The following is a 19196-nucleotide window of genomic DNA, read 5'->3' as shown; positions in this document are numbered from 1 at the left end:
GCTAGTGTACACAGAGGCTACAGTCCTCAGCAGCTGCCCCGGGTTCCTCTGTCCTCTGTCAATAAAGATATAAAAGGCCAAAAAAATAATCTAAAAACAATAACCTGTAAATCCTGTAAGTCTGAAATCTTACCTTATCTTACTTTAGGACAGCATTTCAGACGTTTGTCTTTACAGAACAAAGGCTCCTAACTATATTTAAGACTTGGGCATTTGGGATTTTGATATTACAGAAGTGTCCTAACTCTCAAAAATCCGACCTTTAGGACAGCATATAACCTGTCCTAAATGTAAACAGTGTTCTAAAAACGTAGTTAAACTAGCTAAACTGAAAGATGGCTGCAATACTCGAGGTTTTTGGCCAGGAGGAGGAAAACTGCAACTTAATGATAGACAGATTATTAAAAATAAATAAAACGTATTTTCTCTCCTCCGCTGCTGTCAACAAAACATCGACCTCGTCTTGTTTAAAATTAAAGGCCCTTCTCTTTCTTTGACAAACGTCCATGATGTATCCTAATCTAACCATCAAGCTCCGCTCCCTTCAAGGCAATTTTTCAGTTTAATTCAGATATGCATACGTTATACCTGTCAGACTGAACTAAATGACTGTCGATAGGGATAATTACAATAATACGACAGCCTAAGGTAAGACTTAAAAGATAAGACAGGACAGAGCACTAAACTTGACTAAAAAGGACTTGTTGTAATGGTTAGGACTGGCTTGACTCAGGTCAGCTGATGGACCTTACAGAACCAAAGCTGACAAATATCGCACTTTTCAATTATTTTACTATAATTTCCTCTCACATGTGTAGTCATTTTGATATATATTTTGAAATACTTTTTTAAGTAGCTTTAGAAAACCAAAGTAGATTTCTCCCAGGGGTAGCTTTGCTGTATTTCAACCTCTCCCACATTAGGGTAATTGGTGGCTTGCAATGTAAGTCTTTCAAAGCAGCTTCTCCAACACAAATAAGAGCCCAAACAGCTTAAATTAAACTAATGCAGTCAAATAAAAATGCTACTTTACGTTACCGTGTTCGGTTTGTTAGAACAGTTTTAGATGTATTAATTAAACTTTATGCTAATTTTGGAGGCTGTGCTGTGCAATTGTACTGAAATATACCAGGAAGTGTTCTCTAATATCATGTTCATTTTTGTGAATTTAAAGGCTTTGATTATGTTCCCGTTCTCGCCTCCCTCCACTGGCTCCCTGTCCATTTTAGAATTATTTTAAGATTTTATTGTTTGTTTTTAAGTCATTAAATGGTCTGGCACCTCAGTACATCACAGCTACACCCCCTCAAGAGCATTGAGGTCCGCTGATCAGCTGCGTCTTGTCATCCCAAAAAGCAGACATAAGACCAGGGGTGACCGTGCTTTTTCAGTGGTAGCTCCTAGATTGTGGAATGAGCTACCCACCCACATAAAAATGGCCCCAACTCTAGATACTTAAATCTCGTTTTAAAACGCATTTTTATTCCTTGGCTTTTAATCCAGCATGAGAGTTGTGTGGTCTCTGTTTGTCTTTTATTGTTTCTAAATCATTGGTTGTTGTTTTGTGTTTTATGTATTTCTTTGCTTTTATATGCTTTTATTTTACTGTTTTTTTTTATCTTTTACTTTTTATATATTTATTTTAACATTTGAATTTGACTTATTTACTGTTTTTATCTGTTGTGCAGCACTTTGGTAACCTTGCTGTTTTTAAAATGTGCTATATAAATAAAGTGGATTGGATTGGATGTTGCAGGGCTCTTTCCATGTACTGTATTGAATCCTGACTGTGTATGGACCCGTTGTTAAAAAAGAGAGATTAAACTCTTCTTCGTTAAGATTTGAACCTTTATTTTGTAATAATCAGCGGATGAAAACGTTGAGACATTGTACAGATAATTACAAGGCTTAAAATATCGTCACGCCACTCGTGAAACTATAAGGCATGCAAAAAGTTTGCATAGGGCTGGAATGGCATCATACAGTACTAATAAGGTTTATCCTTCATCTTCTTCCCTTTGCAGGAGCAGCGGCGAGGGGACGCAAGGGACGACCAAACATGACTGAGGGCACGCCGTGACAGAGGGAACAGGCGGAGGTGATGAAATGATGTGTGAGGAGGTAAAAGAGCAGCATGGAGAGGAGGAGGAGGGAGAGCAGAAAGGACGGCAGTACTCCTCAGCAGAGACACGTAAACAAAGAGGACAATAAAGACACAAAGCACTGCAAAGCACAGTCATAGTGTTTCAACATCTTTGTAACATTCATGGATAAAAGAAAAAGCCTCAACATCGCCCCCTGCCCTCCACAAACAATAACAACAGTCATTCTCTCTAATCAGATCATATACAGATTATATAGACTTTTCTTCGTATATAAATACTTTCCATTTGCTTCTGTCAGTCCACTGCGGCTTTACGGGTAGGAGGGGGCGCGTGCTGAGCTGCATGAAGCGGCTCCGGCGTCTGATTGGTCGAGGAGGCGCTGCGTCTCGCTGGCCTGGGAGTTGGGGCTGTCATCCTCGGAGCTGGACGGGACGTAGAGGCCGAGGACCTGCTGCACCTTGAGGGGAAGCTCCTGGGGAGGGAAGAGGAGGAGAAGGGAGGATGAGTTACACAAGGCCAGCTGTCTTTTAAAACTACAGACACGATGAAGATGAAGTGCTTCCATGAGAATGTGTATTAAGTTTTTTCCTGACTGGTAGTGATGAGTTCAAAGTTACAACGACAGCAGGATTTCAAATGACAATCCTGTACGTGACAACGCTGCAACAGCCCTGTGGTGGAGTTTGATCACTGCAGCAGCAAAATGATAGGGGCAAATAAGGACAAACTGTACGTGACAAGCACATAATAAAACAGTAATAACTATTTATTATTATAGGGACTAAAAACATTCCTGACTTCATGTTTTCAAGATGGTTCAACCAAAAAAAATAAGTAAAATTCTGGGGAAATAAGAATACGAAATGCAAGGTTCGCCTGTAAAAAATCTCTAAATTCAGTGCATGAATATGGTCTGGTGAAGTGATTCGAATCATTACTTCCTTTGTGATCACTTTTAATGAAGGACTGTGTGCTCGTGACCCCGCAGAAAAGGTTCAATGTTCAGAGCAAAGTCGTTATTCTAGGGATGCACCATATTGGATTTTTTGCCGATATCCGATATGCCGATTGCTGATTTTGATACCGATCATGCCTACTCTTATTGTAGTGGCCAAACAACTGCATCTTGCACCCTTCTTCACGCTAGACAGAAGAGGCGTTGTACAAAAGGGTCATGTGTCTGATTACTCACGTTTCTGAGCGCACCTGAATGCAGCATCCCACCGAAACAGACATGCCTGGACTTGTTTACTGCACCTACTACAGAGACATCAGTGATCGCAGACGGACTCTTTGTATCGTGTGTGCGTCCATGAATATGTACATTAGTTTTGCACTGATGTTCATGTTACACTCTGTTTTGGCCGCGAGAGTTCTTTCTGCATATTTGATGTTGTTAAGTCCGGTAAAAAGACGAGAATGTGAGCTAACTGTTAGCTAGTCATTGGCTTGAGTTTCTGTGACTTTTAGTCTTTATTTGTATATTGTTGATGACTTTGTGTAGGCAGTGTGCGCACTCGTGCTGAGTTAATGTCGTTGCATTACATCAAGCTTTTTTAGGGAATCATCGAGCATTTAGGCAGAATTAAAGCGTTTTATCGGCAGAATATCAGAAAAATGACATATCTGCCGATGCTGATATGTCATTTTAAAGCCATTATCTGCAGATACCGATACCATGCCGATAACATCGTGCATCCCTACATTATTCCTTTTCAGATTTTAAGATAAATGTGTGCTGTAGTTGACAAGAAAATGTAAATAAAGAAGTCTAAAGAAGTAAAAAATGATTTGGCATAACAACATTTTTTTAACCACTGGGGAGCTAAGTTATAGTCACACCACCAATATGAAGACGGAAGTGACCGGTAAGCCAGCAGGCGGTTGGTATAGCAAAGCCAAATAAAACAACATGATGGAGGACCTGTGTGTTTGTTGTGTGTCGTGGGTTTCATGATAATATCACATTTAGGAAGGAGACGTTTAAATATAGACTCACCTGTCGGACCATTTGTCTGTGTTTTTGTCCAGTTTTTAAAGCTAGCTTAACGAGCTCCACGCGTTTTTAAAGATGGCGGTTTCCGGTGCTTCATTTGCTTGTTTGTTCGACCAAACTACTAACTTTTACATCACTCAAGGGTCCTTGTTTGCTTAAGTGAACCTACTCTGTAGTAGGATCTAAAAAATATCTTTCTAAGAACTATAATTGTCCCAAGTTTGGGCTAACACAAGAAAAAGGGGCAGGGTATTTAAAAGTTTGACCTCATATTCATTTTTAGCTTTAGCTTTTGAAGTAGACAAATAAACTTCTAAACACGACTACAAGACCAACTGTGAACAAAGACCTGGATACTACATGACTCCTCTTGAATCTTTTTGGCCCTTGAAGCTCCTCTTACCTTGCACTGAATCAGCTGTAGGTAGATCGCCTCGGCTCCCAGCAGAACACTCTGCAGGTCCAACTTCATCGTCAGCTCGTTAATGTGCTGAGGAGCATACACGGAATGGACATGTGTGAAGACAAAGTTTTACACACACACACACAAATATATATATATATATATAGAGAGAGAGAGAGAGCAACACACTTTCAGAATAGTGTTAAAGTCGTGATCGGAGCCGATCAGCTCTCCTCTCTGGGACTGCAGGATGGAGCAGGCGATAAGCAGGTGGAAGTTGTCACATGGAAGTCGAGACCAGAGGACCTGAGGAAGAAGACAGGAAGTTACAAAACAACTCAGCAGTTTAACGGTCTTTGACAACATTATGGAAGAGATCCCAGTAAACCTTTAGAGTTAAATTTGACTTCTTTTAGACAAACAGCTGTAATATAACTTTTTTTCAAGGCCACCAGACTCCATTGACAAAAACAGTAATTTTACCTCACAGAACACAGCAGTTGCTGGTCTACTACAGCCTCTACTGGTTTATTTTAAGGGCATTTTTTGTGACTTGGGTGTTAAATTAAAGGCTGAACTTGGATCTGACACAACAAAATAACAGAAAAAATCAAACCAGTCAAGGCAGTGATAGACGATTCACTCCTAAGTTCTGCGAGGTAAAATTACAGTTATTGTTAATGGAGTCTGGTGGCTTTGAAGAGAGCCATGTAGCTAACAGCTGTAACTCGTTAATAAAGGATCTTACCTTAACAAAAATGATTATTTGCTTTCCTTTATGTCATCATACATTTATTATAACAATATCAGCCTGTCAGTGATACAAACAAGTATTTTCAATGTTCTTTGATCAGGTGTAATTGCCCCAAAGGATTACATTAGAGCCATTACAGCCTGTTTTGTGGCTGCCAACTGAAGCAATCTACTGGAGGAATTCCCAAATGTTTTCCTATTTTTCATGAGTTAAAAATATGTCAAAAGTGGCACAGGTTTAAAAATACAGGAACTAACCTTTAAGTTTTATGTCTCACAATAACATTTACCCCTTTTATTAAAAAACAAACAGAAAAAAAACACCTTTAAAAATGTCAACAAACTTAACTATGAAGGTTTAAAGAAATGAAATGAGCCTTCCTGTGCCGCAGATGTTTAAAGGGCCGGTTCACCGAACCTCAGTCCCATCATGCTATTATGGGGAGCTAATGTCATTATGTTAGGAAAAAAATACAATTTGGCTCTGTGCCTTTGGAGGACGCTATCTGCTTCTCCAATGGGCCCTGGAAAACCTCCACCAGACTATGTAAAACACGTCATCTGGCAGAGGCCAGGGAGCTTTCTAAACTACACTTCCTCAATCTAGGACACCCGCCTCCGATGTCATGTCTCGTTCAAAATCGTCAGGTTTGAAATGTAGACTGCAGACCTGAACATTTTTTAAGACGATCCACCGGTATATTCTCGTCATATTTCAGATTCTGTACCGCACGCTGGGTGTTGTAGGAATGTAGAATGGGCGAGTTGTTTGTACAACTTTCTCCACAGCTATGGCGCCAATTTCAAATATTATTGCTTCTATCGATTACAGAGAACACCAGCTTTGACTGACAGCTGCTTTTTCCAGGGGCTCCTTTAAGTATTGCAATAATATTCCCGTGTAAGCAGCTGTAGTGCTCTCACCTCCCATAAGGTGAGGATGTCCTCGAAGGAAAACTCTCTCTTGAACCAGATGAGCAGCCAGCGGAAACAGAAGCACAGAGAGCCGCTGTCCTGAGAATCTGACGGAACAAAAACATTGTTGTTTTTATTATTTAGAGACAAACAAGAAAGAAACAATGAGCTGAATTAATGAAATGCTGAAACGCATTTTCACTTGCTCTTATTCAGCACACCATGCTCCTCATTAATATTAACAGGATGTGGAGCCCATCTGCAGATAAATGCTTCCACACATAATAGCTAATAGATTCTAATGTATAACACTGAAGCTGCATTATGTATAACAGCCTCTGGTTTGCTTCCCTCTTGTTTCTGCTCTACTTTACGTTGCATTATCCTCAGAACCTAAGCTCATACTGTACAGCGTAGCCTCGAGCCTGGTTAGGTTTTATTTTAAGCCGATCCAGTCGGACAGGACGAGCATTAACTGACTCACCCAGGAAGTCACATAGCTCGGGGTCCAGAGCCTTCAGCAGGATGCTGAGCTGCAGGAGCTGCTTCTTCATGGCCTCCTGAGACTCCTCGAAGTTCTGGTGCTGCAGAGGAAAGAAGAGGAGAGACTTTTAAATCTCTTTACATTAAGTTTGCCTTTGTTATCATCCTTATATAACTGTATGTTCCTTTTCAATTACATATAAATAATTTGTAGATTTAGTCTACAGCTGTTTTCATGTAAATAAGAACAACTGATGAAGCATTTAGTCACCACACAGGAAGTTGACCTCACAAAGCAGGAACAGTTATTCAGGCTTTGACTGGTTTGTGTTGCTGACTTCTGATTCCTCCCACAGTCACACATTCTCTTTTGTCCGGTTAAAGAACAAGCAAAACTAAACTCTTTATGCCTGGCATTAAAAAGGTGACAGGTTTGTTTCTGATCCGGAAAGAGAGAGATAGAGGGATATCTACTAACCACCAGCTCCATGAAGCCCGTCAGACACCAGAAGGACTCCACCTCGTTCTGAGTGACGAACAGGAGAGGAGAGAGGAGATCGCTCATCCCCTGCACATAACCTGGACGGATGGAAACACAGGAGTCAGGAGGGATGAATAATGTTTGAATAATCATTAGCAACTCAAATGATCTAAAACAGTTTAATGATCGAAAGTCAAACTGTATCAACAGTTTGATTGCAGGCAAGGTGGTGTAATGCAATCTCAGATCCCATCGGCTATAGACTGACAACGATATAGCCTCTGGGACACTGGTGAACATGTCGGGCGTGTCCAGTTTAGCCAGGCAGGACTTCCTTTTCCGTGTGCTGCCTTGTTTACAGTCCAGTTAGCAAGTTGAGAAGCGACCGTGTGTTCAGATGAAAAGTGAAGGGAAATTCGCCCCTCCAGATTTGTCTGCAAAAATAAACGCCGTCATTTCTTGCTCCATTAAATCCCTCGGAGGAGCGCCCATTTATTTGTTTCAGGTGAGGCAACACAGTGGCGGCACTCTGGCTAACTTCAGCATTGACCCGGAAAAGAAACCGTTTGTCTTGTGAGTGACTTTAATCAACGGCTCTTAAGTTTGCCGAAATTTCAACATCATGATGCAGGTTAGTAAAAACTACTTTAAAAATGCTCGTTTGTTGAACGGAGGTCAGATCGATCATTTTTGATGCATTCAGGGGAGGCTGGGAAATCTGAACGCTGAGCGGCTTTCGCGACACAGCAACAAGGGAATTTATCTCTAAGTGGAACTTTTGATCTAGAACAGATTGTTAGCTGTTAGCATGCAGATGTGTGTTTGTAGGGATTAATAAGAAGCTAAATCGTCGTCAGATGACGCTGATGGGAGCCGGGATGTCATTAAGGCAGATTACGTTCCGCCTGCTTTTGCTCTCCAACAAGGGCTGCTGCATACGCCGCAGCCTGCTGATATGTGATCGGTCAATATTACTCGGACTACAAGTGTACTAAACACTTCCTGTACTAAAAATCCACGTCCCTGCCTACAGATTCTACTTTTCTATGTAGAATCTGTAAACCGAGATTAGTAAAAGTGTTTTAAAACATTTTAATTTGTGAAGTTCAGAGATTTTTGCTTCAATAAAACTGTTTTTAGTGTGTTTACCTGAACTCTAGATTCCAGTTTGTTACCAAGTTCTGCATATTATGCTAACAAAAATGAGTTTATATTTGGACACTCCAGATTTCCCAAAAGCAGATTTAGGCCTCATCCAGGTTTTAAATCCAGGATTTGATGTTTACACTGAAGCCAAACAGGAATACTGTGTCTGTAAGGGTTTGGGATGCACAGCAGTTTTTGTTCTGTTGAGTTTTTGCAGAAAACTTTTGATCCTTTAAATCTTCACCACTGTTTTTATATCCTAAACTCTTCAGAATAATAATCCGAGTTCATCCGTCAATTGTTTTCTCTTTTTGCCTTTGCTGACTGTGTCAAAAGACATAAATCATCATTTTTAAGGATTACTGTATGTTATTAAACACTGGTCAGCACATAATCTGACTTCTGTATTGGTTGTGATCTTTTCTGGATTGTTGAACTACGTACCAAGATCAAAGTTGTACATGCAGTACGTCATCAGCACGTCATGAAGCAGAGTCAGTCCCGGGTTGTCGTTCCCGGAGAAGAACGTGTTGTGTCTGTCCGTCCTGCTGACGTCTCTCTCTGTCACGACACAACAAAGAGGCTTAAACATCTGCTGCGTCTCTCTCACAAGCAGCTGACCGATGCCATGAAAACATTATCTGTTTGTTTGACTGATCGCGGCACTGACCTATCAGGCTCCTGTATCCTCTGAGGAGGGAGTTCCTCATCTCCTGCTCCTCGCTCACCGACTTCCACTGCACCTTCATTCTGAAGTACTCGTCCCTGCAGACACACAAAGGCATGTTAGAACTAGATAATAAGCTTGATACAACTGTACAGTATGTTAGATAAATAAGGGGTCAATGCATCACCTAGTTAGCTTAGCACAAACAGAGGTGTAATTGAATGAAACAGCTAGCCTGGCTAAAGCTTTAAAGCGCCCGATTAACCGTTGGACCCTGCAATAGAAATGTTTTGCAAGTGCCTACATTCGTATTTCTTCATAGTGTGGTGTCATTTCTTGTGATATCTCATATCCCTAAAGTCTTTACAACTCAGATGTTATGTAAGTTTAAGGCTCCAGCTGTTATGTTTTTCAACAAACGTAAAACAGTCTATGCAAACGATCATCTCCTGCGGCCAGTTCACTATCATCTGTACACAGCCACCCAGTTTTTCACTGCACTTAACAAGAAGCTATGATGTCATCACCGGGCGTACAAAGTGATGACACAAAAGACAGAACCTTCAGCTTTCCACACTGTACCTGCACACAGCGGCTCGTTCTGTTTCTACTCTCCCTGTGTGCGTCTGCTCTGTTGACATTCATAATGAGCTGCACGTTTTACAAAGTCGCCCAAAAACACACGTGTAGCAAGTAACAATTCCCCAAAATGCCTCTCTAAACATTTAAACGTGTACACAGTGATAAAAAACACGAACGTTTTGACCCGCAGAATGTCCTCTCTCTCCTTGGTCGTGCTGTTCCACGGATAAAAGCCAAGGAGGAACTTCCACACCTCCTTCCTCAGGGGCGGTATGATGCCCTGCGAAGGAGAAGAAGGATGTAAAAACGTCCTGTACATCGAGGGTTAAAGTAAACTTCCACATCCAGGAGATATACTGCTACTTTATTGACTGTCTCACCCCTCTGAACACGATTTCTCTGATCCTCTCTGGGTGCATCACTCGCCCCTCCGGGTCCAGAAACTCCTCCCAGGTATCCAGAGGTCGACCTCTGATGACCTGCGGTCTGGGACCGAGCTCGACCCCCTAAACAGGAAGACAGAAACATTAAGATTCTCTTAACATGATGACAAGCTGTAATTTGCATGTTAAATACACAAGTGTATGCTCTAAAGGGTTCTATTTGTTTCTTTCATACACATGTGATGAGTTCGAAGCCGGGCTCGTCATCAGACTGAAGAGGCAAGCTGGGATCGTGAGGGTTACGAGAGTGGGCGGGGGAATCTGGAGGCCGAAGCGCAGCCTTGAAGAAGTTGGTGACTTTGGAAAATCCGCCAAATGTGGTTTCGTATGGGTCCTGGATAAATCTCTGCTCAGGCACACAGAGAACAGATTGAGAATTAATCAACAACATTATGAGAACATTTTTTAATTCATATGTGCTCTACTGCAGTCTCATATCATCAATTATTATTACCGTAACAAGATCCGAGCCTCCGTCATCGAGCAGCTGCAGCTTGTCGAAGGACTGAGAGAGAGCACCTGAGTCATGAGGATAGGCGAGGAAGAGCCGCCCGTCAACCGGTGACCTGACGATGAAAACAGAAGCCGTGTGATGTTTTTCAAAAAACACCTTTTTTCCGAGAAGACAGAAAGTGCTGCTGAAACCAGGACAATGATTCTCACTGGTCCAGGATGATGTAACGCTGCAGCGCCCTCAGCAGCTCCCTGGTTCCTCCTCTGTGGAAGTGCAGCGGGGGCAGCGGGTGTCCGCCTCGACTTGTCAGCACCAGGAAGTTTCGACCCAATGAGAAGCGAGCCCTCCGGAGGGAGTACAGCTCTGACAGAGGCAGAGAGAACGACCACTGGCCTGTAGAGGACATGGAACACATTTAGTCTCACATCGAGTAGCATTGATCCAAAGAAAACGTGTTCATAATCAATCATTTCAGTCAAATTGCAAGCAGAAATGTCAAACTCTCCCTGGTTTTAGCTTGTTGAATGTAAGGAAACTCTGCTTTTCTTTGTCATTTATTTAAAGCAACTTATTTACAGAGGAAAATAATCATTAGTTGCAGCCCTACTTTTATATTTTCTAATGTAACTACAGAGAAAGAGACAGGAGTGTAAACAGCACCTGAGTCTCTGACAGGGACATGTTCCCGATCTTTCTTCACCGTGCTGATAATGGCCCAGTCAGGCTCATACCCAGGGTCAAAGTTCATATCCTCCTCCCCTCCTTCTCCATCCTAATCAGAAGGAAGACAAATATGTAGTGAGACGAAATGAGCAAGAAAAAACAGTTAACGTAAACAGATGATTACTGACCTTTTTGGTGTAAAGCACAGCAGGGGCGGTGCGACCTTCATCCTCCAGCGGGCTCCACTCTAAAGCCGGCACTCCAGCCTAACATAAAACCAAGTTCAATCATCCCTTTTGTAATCTCCCTCTTTGTATCTGAGCAACCTTTTACACAGATTTGCTTACCCGTTCCACAATGCGGATGAACCCTGGGATAGTCGTGTCCTGGTTGCTCCGCTTGGCATTTGTGTGGAGATACACCCCCTCCTTCTCGAATATAAGCTGAGGAGAAAAAAACACATAAATGATTATTTTGATCATCTTTTAATGTGCAATAATATCAATAATGAGTGAACATGATCAATATATTTCCCCACAGCTGAAGATAAAGTAAGTGTACCATCATATTTGACAATGTAAGGCAACAAACTCTCAAATAAGTGAAGCTACAACTAAGAAATAATCACTGATCCATAATTAAAACATATACATCTTTTGACTGTCCCAGCTTAGCTTGACTCAAGCTTGTGCTATAATGATGTTATACAGGTTAACTACTACATCACTAATAGTATGAAATCAGGTCACTTGAAAGAATCGTAACATAACTGATTACATAAAACAAAATTATTGGCCTAAAACGCCTAGTTAAATAGCTAACACGTAGCTTTGATAGATCAGTAAAAGCGTATTACAATCAGCTGTTTAATCACAGCCTGAAGTCACATGATTGTTGTGGCCGCTCGATCAGGTTAGTCTGTGGAGGCGAGCTAACCACACAGTAAAACTTTGATCTATTTTACTATCATGATCTCGCATTTACACACTTTGATGATACGTCTTAACGTCTGTGTGGTTTAAGAAACAGCTTTCGGTTGGCTATTCCACAGAGCACGACTTCTATAAGATGACAACATACATGTAGCGTACAGTGTAATGTTTCTACGTTATCATATGGAACGTTATTGAGAGCTAGCGTAAACAGCTAACACTGACAGCAAGCTCGACTATTTCCACCCGAAATGTCACAGTTGGATTGGAGGGGAATTGTTAATATTCACTAATTTAAAAACGAACAGTTTAATTTTGAGAAAAACTTTGAAATACCTTGTAATCTGCAACGTTTTGCTCCATTCTTCCGTCACCTCTGGCTCGACTCGTTTTTCCAAAATAAATGTTACGTCACACTTCCTGCGGACGGAAAACTCCGCCCCCAGAAAGACGCCATGGCAAGAATGCATGCCAGTTCCAGTCCCACCCAAAGAGTTCACAGATGTTTTTGATGCTTTACCAAGAGGTTTACTGCAGCTTTTTCAGAGCGCAGGAACTTATGATTTTACTTTTCCTACTGCTGGCTCTTTTGATAGTCGGATTTTTGTGGGAGAAGTCGATATAACAAAGAAAAAATGCTCAAATAAATATATTAGAAATTGTATGCTAACCCTATCTTTACCCTTAGGACAATCTTTTTGGAATTCATGTTATGGAGATATTACTTGGCAAGAAGCATGGATGGTTGGTGAGAAGTTTTGCTTAAACACTAAAGTTAAAGAGGTTTCATTTAAGATATTACATAAGATTTATCCAACACAAAAGAAATTAGCAAGATTTAATATTGATAATGATCTGTTGTGTAAATTCTGTGAGAATGAAGAGGAAACAATTCATCATCTGTTTTATCAATGTGTATTTTCAAAAACATTTTGGACTGATGTACAGCATTATATCAGGACAATAACAGGACAAGTAATTCTTTTACAGGAAAAGGACATCTTCATTTACTTTGACGAAAATGTGGACAATTATACAGCTTTTTTTGTACAATTAATCCTGATGCTTGGGAAATTTCATATTCACAAGAAAAAATGGGCAAACTCTAAACCAAATGCTGATGTGTTTTTTTTGGAACTGCAGCAATATGCTGATACAATCAAAAACTGTAAAAATAAGAAAGCTATCAGAACAAAACGAATTCTAGAAAGTTTCAATATGTACACCAGATAAAGAGATAAAGAGATGTGTAGCTTATATCTGGCAATAATGTTTGTAATAATCAAAATAACCATATTATCTTGTTTGTTTTTATTTTGCTTTATTTTGTTTTGTTGTGTCTTATGGAAGGGGTGGGGGGAGGGGTTATTTGTCTGATTTGTATGTATGTTATGTACTAATAATAATGAAAAAAAAGATTAAAAAAAAAAAGAATGCAAGCCAGTACGGCTTTGTTTTTTTTGTTTTTTTCTTAAGCCCCAATACGATACAACACACAGAAACACTTTATGTTGGCAGTAAAAAAAAAAAAATTTGGTAGTTTTGTAGCAACTTACGTTAAAGTTGGAGGTATTGACCGGAAGTTGCAGTATGCTATCATATATATAACTTTGACGTATTTCTTTAATACAGTTCTTCTTCGTGACCACAAGAGGGCGTGAAACACCTACGATTCATAAGAAAAATACCAGGAACGAGGAACACGCAACGACTGGATATAAATATATTTATACAGTCTATGGGCAAACATGACGAGAACACTAACCTGCGGGCCTTAAAGCTGTTTTTGAAAAATATGCTTTTTCTCATGTTATTTTTCATACAAACGTAAACTCAATTATTTATTTATTTGTTTACTAAATGTAATTCTATTCTAGTGTGCATTAATTTATTGTATATGTGGTATGTTTGTTTACCATGAAGGGGGCTACAACTTCATTTCTTAAGTGAAACATTGTGCCATAAATAACAAATAAATGATTGATTCTTAAATAAATAAATTTCTTGATAACTTTCGGTATTATTATTGCTTTCTACCTTTTTCTACATAACCTTCATCTGACATTGTAATCTTGTAATTTCCTAATTTAAGGTGACAGTTGGTAGAAAGGCATAGGTGAGGAGGAATTGATGTGGTACACGTGCATGAGAACATGGCGAGTACGAGCCCGCCCATAGAGGTCGGTCACGTGTGCGACGTGCGTTCGATTGGAAGTCAGTAAACAGGTGACGTCAGGGCTGCGTCAAGTTGGCAAGAGCTTAGTAAAAACATGACCGGATGGGAGCCAACACCATCAGCCTTCAAATTAAAAATCATGTCAGGTGATAAAATCAGTGCAATTTACGATTAATTACGGCTACATTACAATAGGCTTGATTTGATGTGTCAACACAAAATAATAATTTTACTTGGGGCAATAGAAATGTAGCTAAAAAAGCACAACAATAGATAATAAACAATACACATAGCAACTTAGATTTATATTTGACTATATCTACAAGTTATAAAACTATGTGTATATTTTCACTGAATAAAACAGAGGTTTCACTTAACATTCGACATGAAAGATTATATAGACATGTTTTCAGTACAGTGTGTTTCCATTGTAATGATGTAACAGACCATTTATCAAGCCCTGATAATTAATATTTAGTAATACTCAATAATTTGTTCCAAAATTGTCGCCATTTTTTATTAGCGTTTTTTGTTTTTACACCTGTTATCATTCTGTTGACCTGCACATATATTAAGAAACATTTGGGAATATATGGGAAATAAAACAGAAAATACAGACCTACAAGCTAATATTTTATAGTTGCCATCTAAGATAAGAACATAATTCATATCAAAACTTGTGAAATGTCTAATTTATGATAAATTACCACACATTCTCATTTTGCCACAATTAATTTCTTCACTTAGAGCTTTGTGTAAATTGACTCGGCTTTTATTCTGAAATTTTCAACCGGAAAAGCCGTTAATAATCCTCGCTGGCTTGCTGCTGGTGTAGAGCCTGGCTAGGGGAGAGAAACCGTGAGAGAAGGTAGAATACGTATTGTAAAAAAATAAGTAAAGTTAAGATTGATTAACATCTGGCAACGGTGAAGAAGGAAACTGAACAGGTAGGTGAACACATTTCTTTGTTCGTATAATTCATACTTGCGCGTCTTGGCTCCTGCTAAAGCCCGAAAAATGGAGGTGAAATGTGGTTCCATCAGGAGGAGGTTGCACACAACACTGAATAAACAACATGATCAACAACAACAGCTGCAGCTGCAGCAACAGCAACCGTGCAGACAGTCTGTAGCATGCTTTTTGAACCGAGGCAGACGTGATTGCAAAGATGGAAATGAAGGGGATCAATAGAGTGCAGGCTCATTACAAAGCCACAGCAGCTAACGTTACAGTGGCTACAGTAGCTACAGTTGTTAGCATGGGTTAGTGTCAAGCTCGTGGATGTGGCGAGAGCTTCGACAGTCAGAACAGATTAGTTTGTCTTTATCTGCACATATTGAAATGTGCAATCACTCTTATAAACATTGACTAAAGAATTAAAGGAAGCACCTTTAACTCTACTAATACTAACATATTTAGCTATTTTCAGAGTTTAGTAGCTAACGTTGACTTTGTTTTATTTTTTCCAGGTATCACCAGCAACTTGGCAACATCTCTTCTCTCCCCTGGCTCTCCAGTGTGTAAGGACACCACCCAGTACATCATATCTTTAAGTCACCCAGTGCCTCTCTACCTGAAAGTTCATTAAACTCCCTGTCATCTTCACCAGTGCAAAAAGTAACCGTACACCAGCAGGACAGAAGAAACACAAGTGAAGTGATTTTTCTAGCATTTACAGCAAAGTCAGATGAACCACAGCTACCAAAGTTATTGTCATTAATGTATTTAGTTAAGTAACCAAGCTTCTGTAAAGTCGAAAGCTCAGAACTCGTCTTCATTCATCAGCAGTACTCTCCTCAAGTCAGCCCAGCTAAAGGAATCTGTGAACAAACACCATTATGGCCTCCATCATCCACTCATCCGAGCCCGACATCCCAGACAACCACAAAGAGAGCTGGCTGGCGCTACTTTCTGCTGCGGAAATATATTGCCAAAAGTCCGGCTGTGACCTGGCCATACTTACAGCCTGTAAGAAGTTCCGGTCGTTGGCCGCAGAGGGAGAAGGGATGAGGAAACGGGAGAGCAGCAGTGCCTTTCCTAAGGAGTGTGATTTCTCCTATAATGTGTGGGGGCAAGGCTTTCTGGCCGAGTCGGCGCGTCGCTACATGGAGGACATCGGCGTGCTGCACTCCACGACCATGCTAACAGCCCAAAAGCACACACGCCAGGTTGGAGGAGAAGGAGGAACCAAACTGGTGGTGGACCTGACCTCTGACCCCGCACTCAGGGGGGTGAGTGGCCTGCATGCTGCTGCGTTTTGCACTTACTCATTCAAACTGTCCATAATATTTCTGTTGTTGTTCCAGAGCTTTACAGGAGACGGCAGCGTGGGCGGAGTCAGTCCCAATGGCAGAATGTACTCCCAAAGCTACCCGTCAATCTACAGCTCAGGAGCCGTGACCGGTCAGGGCGACGGGCAGAACGGCAACGAAGAGAGGGAAAGAGAGAAGAGCGCGCTAGAGGCCGAGCGGGGGAGACAGAGATCTGGGATTGTGGACTTGGAAGAAGAGTGTGAGGATGAGGAAGAGGAGGAGGATATGGATGAGAGGAGACCCTATGGAAATGAAAGTGCTGGTGAGGAGTGAATCTGTGTCTTCAATTAGATTTCTGGTCTTCTAAAAGTGCATGTTTTTTCCACTGACAAGCACAGACTGCTGTTCTAAATCTCTGACAACATCATGGAAAGGATCGCTAAAGAGATTAGGCTGTTTTGTTAAGGAAGGATCTCTTTTTAACCCTTCAAAGCTCTCCTCACCAGACTCCATTGACAAAAACAGTAGTTTAACAGTAAACAGTAATACCTCGCAGAACAAAGATGTTGCTGGTCAACTGCTGCCCCAGATGACTTTGTCTGTGTTATTGGTGACTTTGGTGGTTGAATATTTAAGTTTGGATCCAACGCAATATTTCTAAAACACACAATATCAAATATTAAATCTAGCTGATTGAGGTGGAGGTAGAAGAGCGACTCCTGTGCCCTGCAGGGTAAAATTACTCTTTTTGTCAATGGAGTTTGGTGCTATTGAAGACAGCGATGTTGCAGCTTTCTGGGATAAAAAATCAAAACATATCATTCTTTCATTCTGCAGGGATTGATCAAGAACCCTTCAGGTCTAACAAATGAAGCCAAAACTTGTTGTAACTTTTAGTCGTTTAGACCCTAACATTTGCAATAAATGCATCAATGTATTTATTACTTTGCTTCAGGTGTCTTCTCCATGGACGAGGACTCTCTGTCTCGAGACTGTGAGCCATTCTTTGAGTCTGACGGGGAGGAGGAGAGCACGGATGGTAAGGAGGTTGTTAACCTTACATATGTGCACAGATCCACATTAGTGCAGCATCCTCATCCATTCCTCTTCCCGTCCTAGGCTCCCTGAGTGAGGACGCTCCTCCACCGCCACGCGGCATGGCCATGGGTCAGGCTTCGTACTCGTCCCGTCACGCCAACGCCATGGCTCTGGCCCGCTCGCTGCCTGTGTCTGTGCCCGTGTGGGGCTGCAGGGGGGGCAGGGCGGCTCCGGGAGACAGCAGCAGCGGAGAGCGGGTGAGCACAAACAGAGGAACTTTTAGCCATGAGATCACTGTCATCACTCCTACAGGATCCTGATGGGGACAAAAGAGATTACATAAATTTACAGGGTTAAAGATCTAAGAGCGGCATGTTTATAGATCATGCCTCGCTAATTATATCAGAGATAAGGGTTTTAAAAAGGATTAAACAAGCAGATTATTTGCTACATAAACAAGGGCTGAAAGGTGATAACAGGAAAGAACTTTCTAGATGTTAATTATTTTTTTGTGACTCAGTAAGATTAGAATATGGAATAAAAAGTACATTTACTGTCACTTTTTAGTAGAATAAAAAAAGACAGGTATAAATACGTCATTTTGGTCAGATTTCCTCTCTTTCTCTTGAATGTGGTTTTTAAGAACAACTGATAATTCCTCCTCTTTCTGCCTTCAAGCAAGCTGTTTTTATTTCCATGTTTTAATGTCAGTTTGTCCTGACAAATTTCATGCTGTTTAGACACCAAGACAAAGAAACTATTCAGCTCTCAGTATTCTGATGCGCCAACTAACAGCCCACGACGGCTCCATCAATTCATGTGACCGTGAAGAGTGTGTGACATTTGTGTGAGGTCGTGCAGGTTGAAATATCTGACAAATAACAGAGAGAGTGAAATAAAATGTTGCCAGAGAAATTAGTTTTGCATTCTTTTAATTCCTGATGTGTAAACTGTCTGTCCCAGGTGGGCTGCGCTGATCTGGAGCACATCGCTGCCAGTATGAAGGCCCTGCTGGCCCCCGGAGCCACCGATGGGACAGAAATGTTTGGGGCCCTGCCTCGACCCCGTCTCAACACAGGAGACTTCTCCCTCAAGCACTAAGGGAGAGAGAGAGTGGGGCGATAGAGAGAGCGATAACGTAAAAGAGGAGGGATGTTGTGACGACGGGAGGAGACCTGGATCGGCCGGCAGATGTGGCGTTCAGTATGTGAAACAGTGTAAAAGCTAGTACCTCCATTTGTTTCTCACTAACCAAAATTAACGGCACATGCTTCGAGGAGTAAATGACAAAAAAGAAATGTTGTTATAAACACTAATGACATTTTCAACACTATGCCCGCCCTGCTCCTCGTCACTACACATTTCACGATGCTAGCTACTACACCTCCCACAACACTACCTTAAGATTGGACCTGAAGATGTGTGTGTAGTGACCCACTGCACTGACCATCAAGGACACTAAAACTACCTGGCACGGCCAATTATAAGTTGTTACAAACTTTGTGTGCTGATAAAAGTTTCCAGAAGTTTGCCCTTGTAAAACTTCCTGTGAGGTGATGAGAGCCTGTGAAACAGCCATCTGTAGTGGTAAATCACTGGCTTCTGTGCTTATGCTAACACTCTGAGTGGCAGATACCATTTAAGCTAAATGCTACATTATGGTAAAAGATTAAAAGTATGGCAGTTAGGCCACTCTACTAAAACATA

General features: G+C 41.1%; 2 protein-coding genes across 2 annotated transcripts; one reads left to right on the top strand and one right to left on the bottom strand.

The window, feature by feature from the left end:
* Positions 1–1713: 1713 nt before the first annotated feature.
* tbc1d17 (TBC1 domain family, member 17) lies at positions 1714–12409 on the bottom strand. Its single transcript, XM_069675902.1, has 17 exons — positions 12360–12409; positions 11439–11534; positions 11280–11357; positions 11089–11200; positions 10638–10821; positions 10429–10540; positions 10150–10320; positions 9912–10037; positions 9708–9811; positions 8953–9047; positions 8727–8843; positions 7134–7234; positions 6657–6756; positions 6182–6279; positions 4694–4810; positions 4505–4591; positions 1714–2577 (listed from the first exon to the last, which is right to left on the bottom strand). The coding sequence occupies exons 1-17, from the start codon at positions 12384–12386 to the stop codon at positions 2416–2418; spliced, it is 1887 nt and encodes a 628-aa protein (XP_069532003.1). The 5' UTR covers positions 12387–12409; the 3' UTR covers positions 1714–2415.
* A 2625-nt stretch (positions 12410–15034) lies between these two features.
* On the top strand, positions 15035–19155 carry akt1s1 (AKT1 substrate 1 (proline-rich)). Its single transcript, XM_069676364.1, has 6 exons — positions 15035–15146; positions 15669–16430; positions 16506–16773; positions 17407–17490; positions 17571–17746; positions 18453–19155. The coding sequence occupies exons 2-6, from the start codon at positions 16038–16040 to the stop codon at positions 18588–18590; spliced, it is 1059 nt and encodes a 352-aa protein (XP_069532465.1). The 5' UTR covers positions 15035–15146; positions 15669–16037; the 3' UTR covers positions 18591–19155.
* The last annotated feature ends 41 nt before the right edge of the window (positions 19156–19196 follow it).

This window comes from Semicossyphus pulcher, unplaced genomic scaffold, assembly GCF_022749685.1.
Source record: "Semicossyphus pulcher isolate SPU_LCO1_2020_fin unplaced genomic scaffold, fSemPul1.0.p SCAF_25, whole genome shotgun sequence".
NCBI classification, from domain to species: Eukaryota; Metazoa; Chordata; class Actinopteri; order Labriformes; family Labridae; genus Semicossyphus; species Semicossyphus pulcher.
Note: the sequence above shows the minus strand (reverse complement) of the source record. Positions and strands in the feature narration are given on the sequence as shown.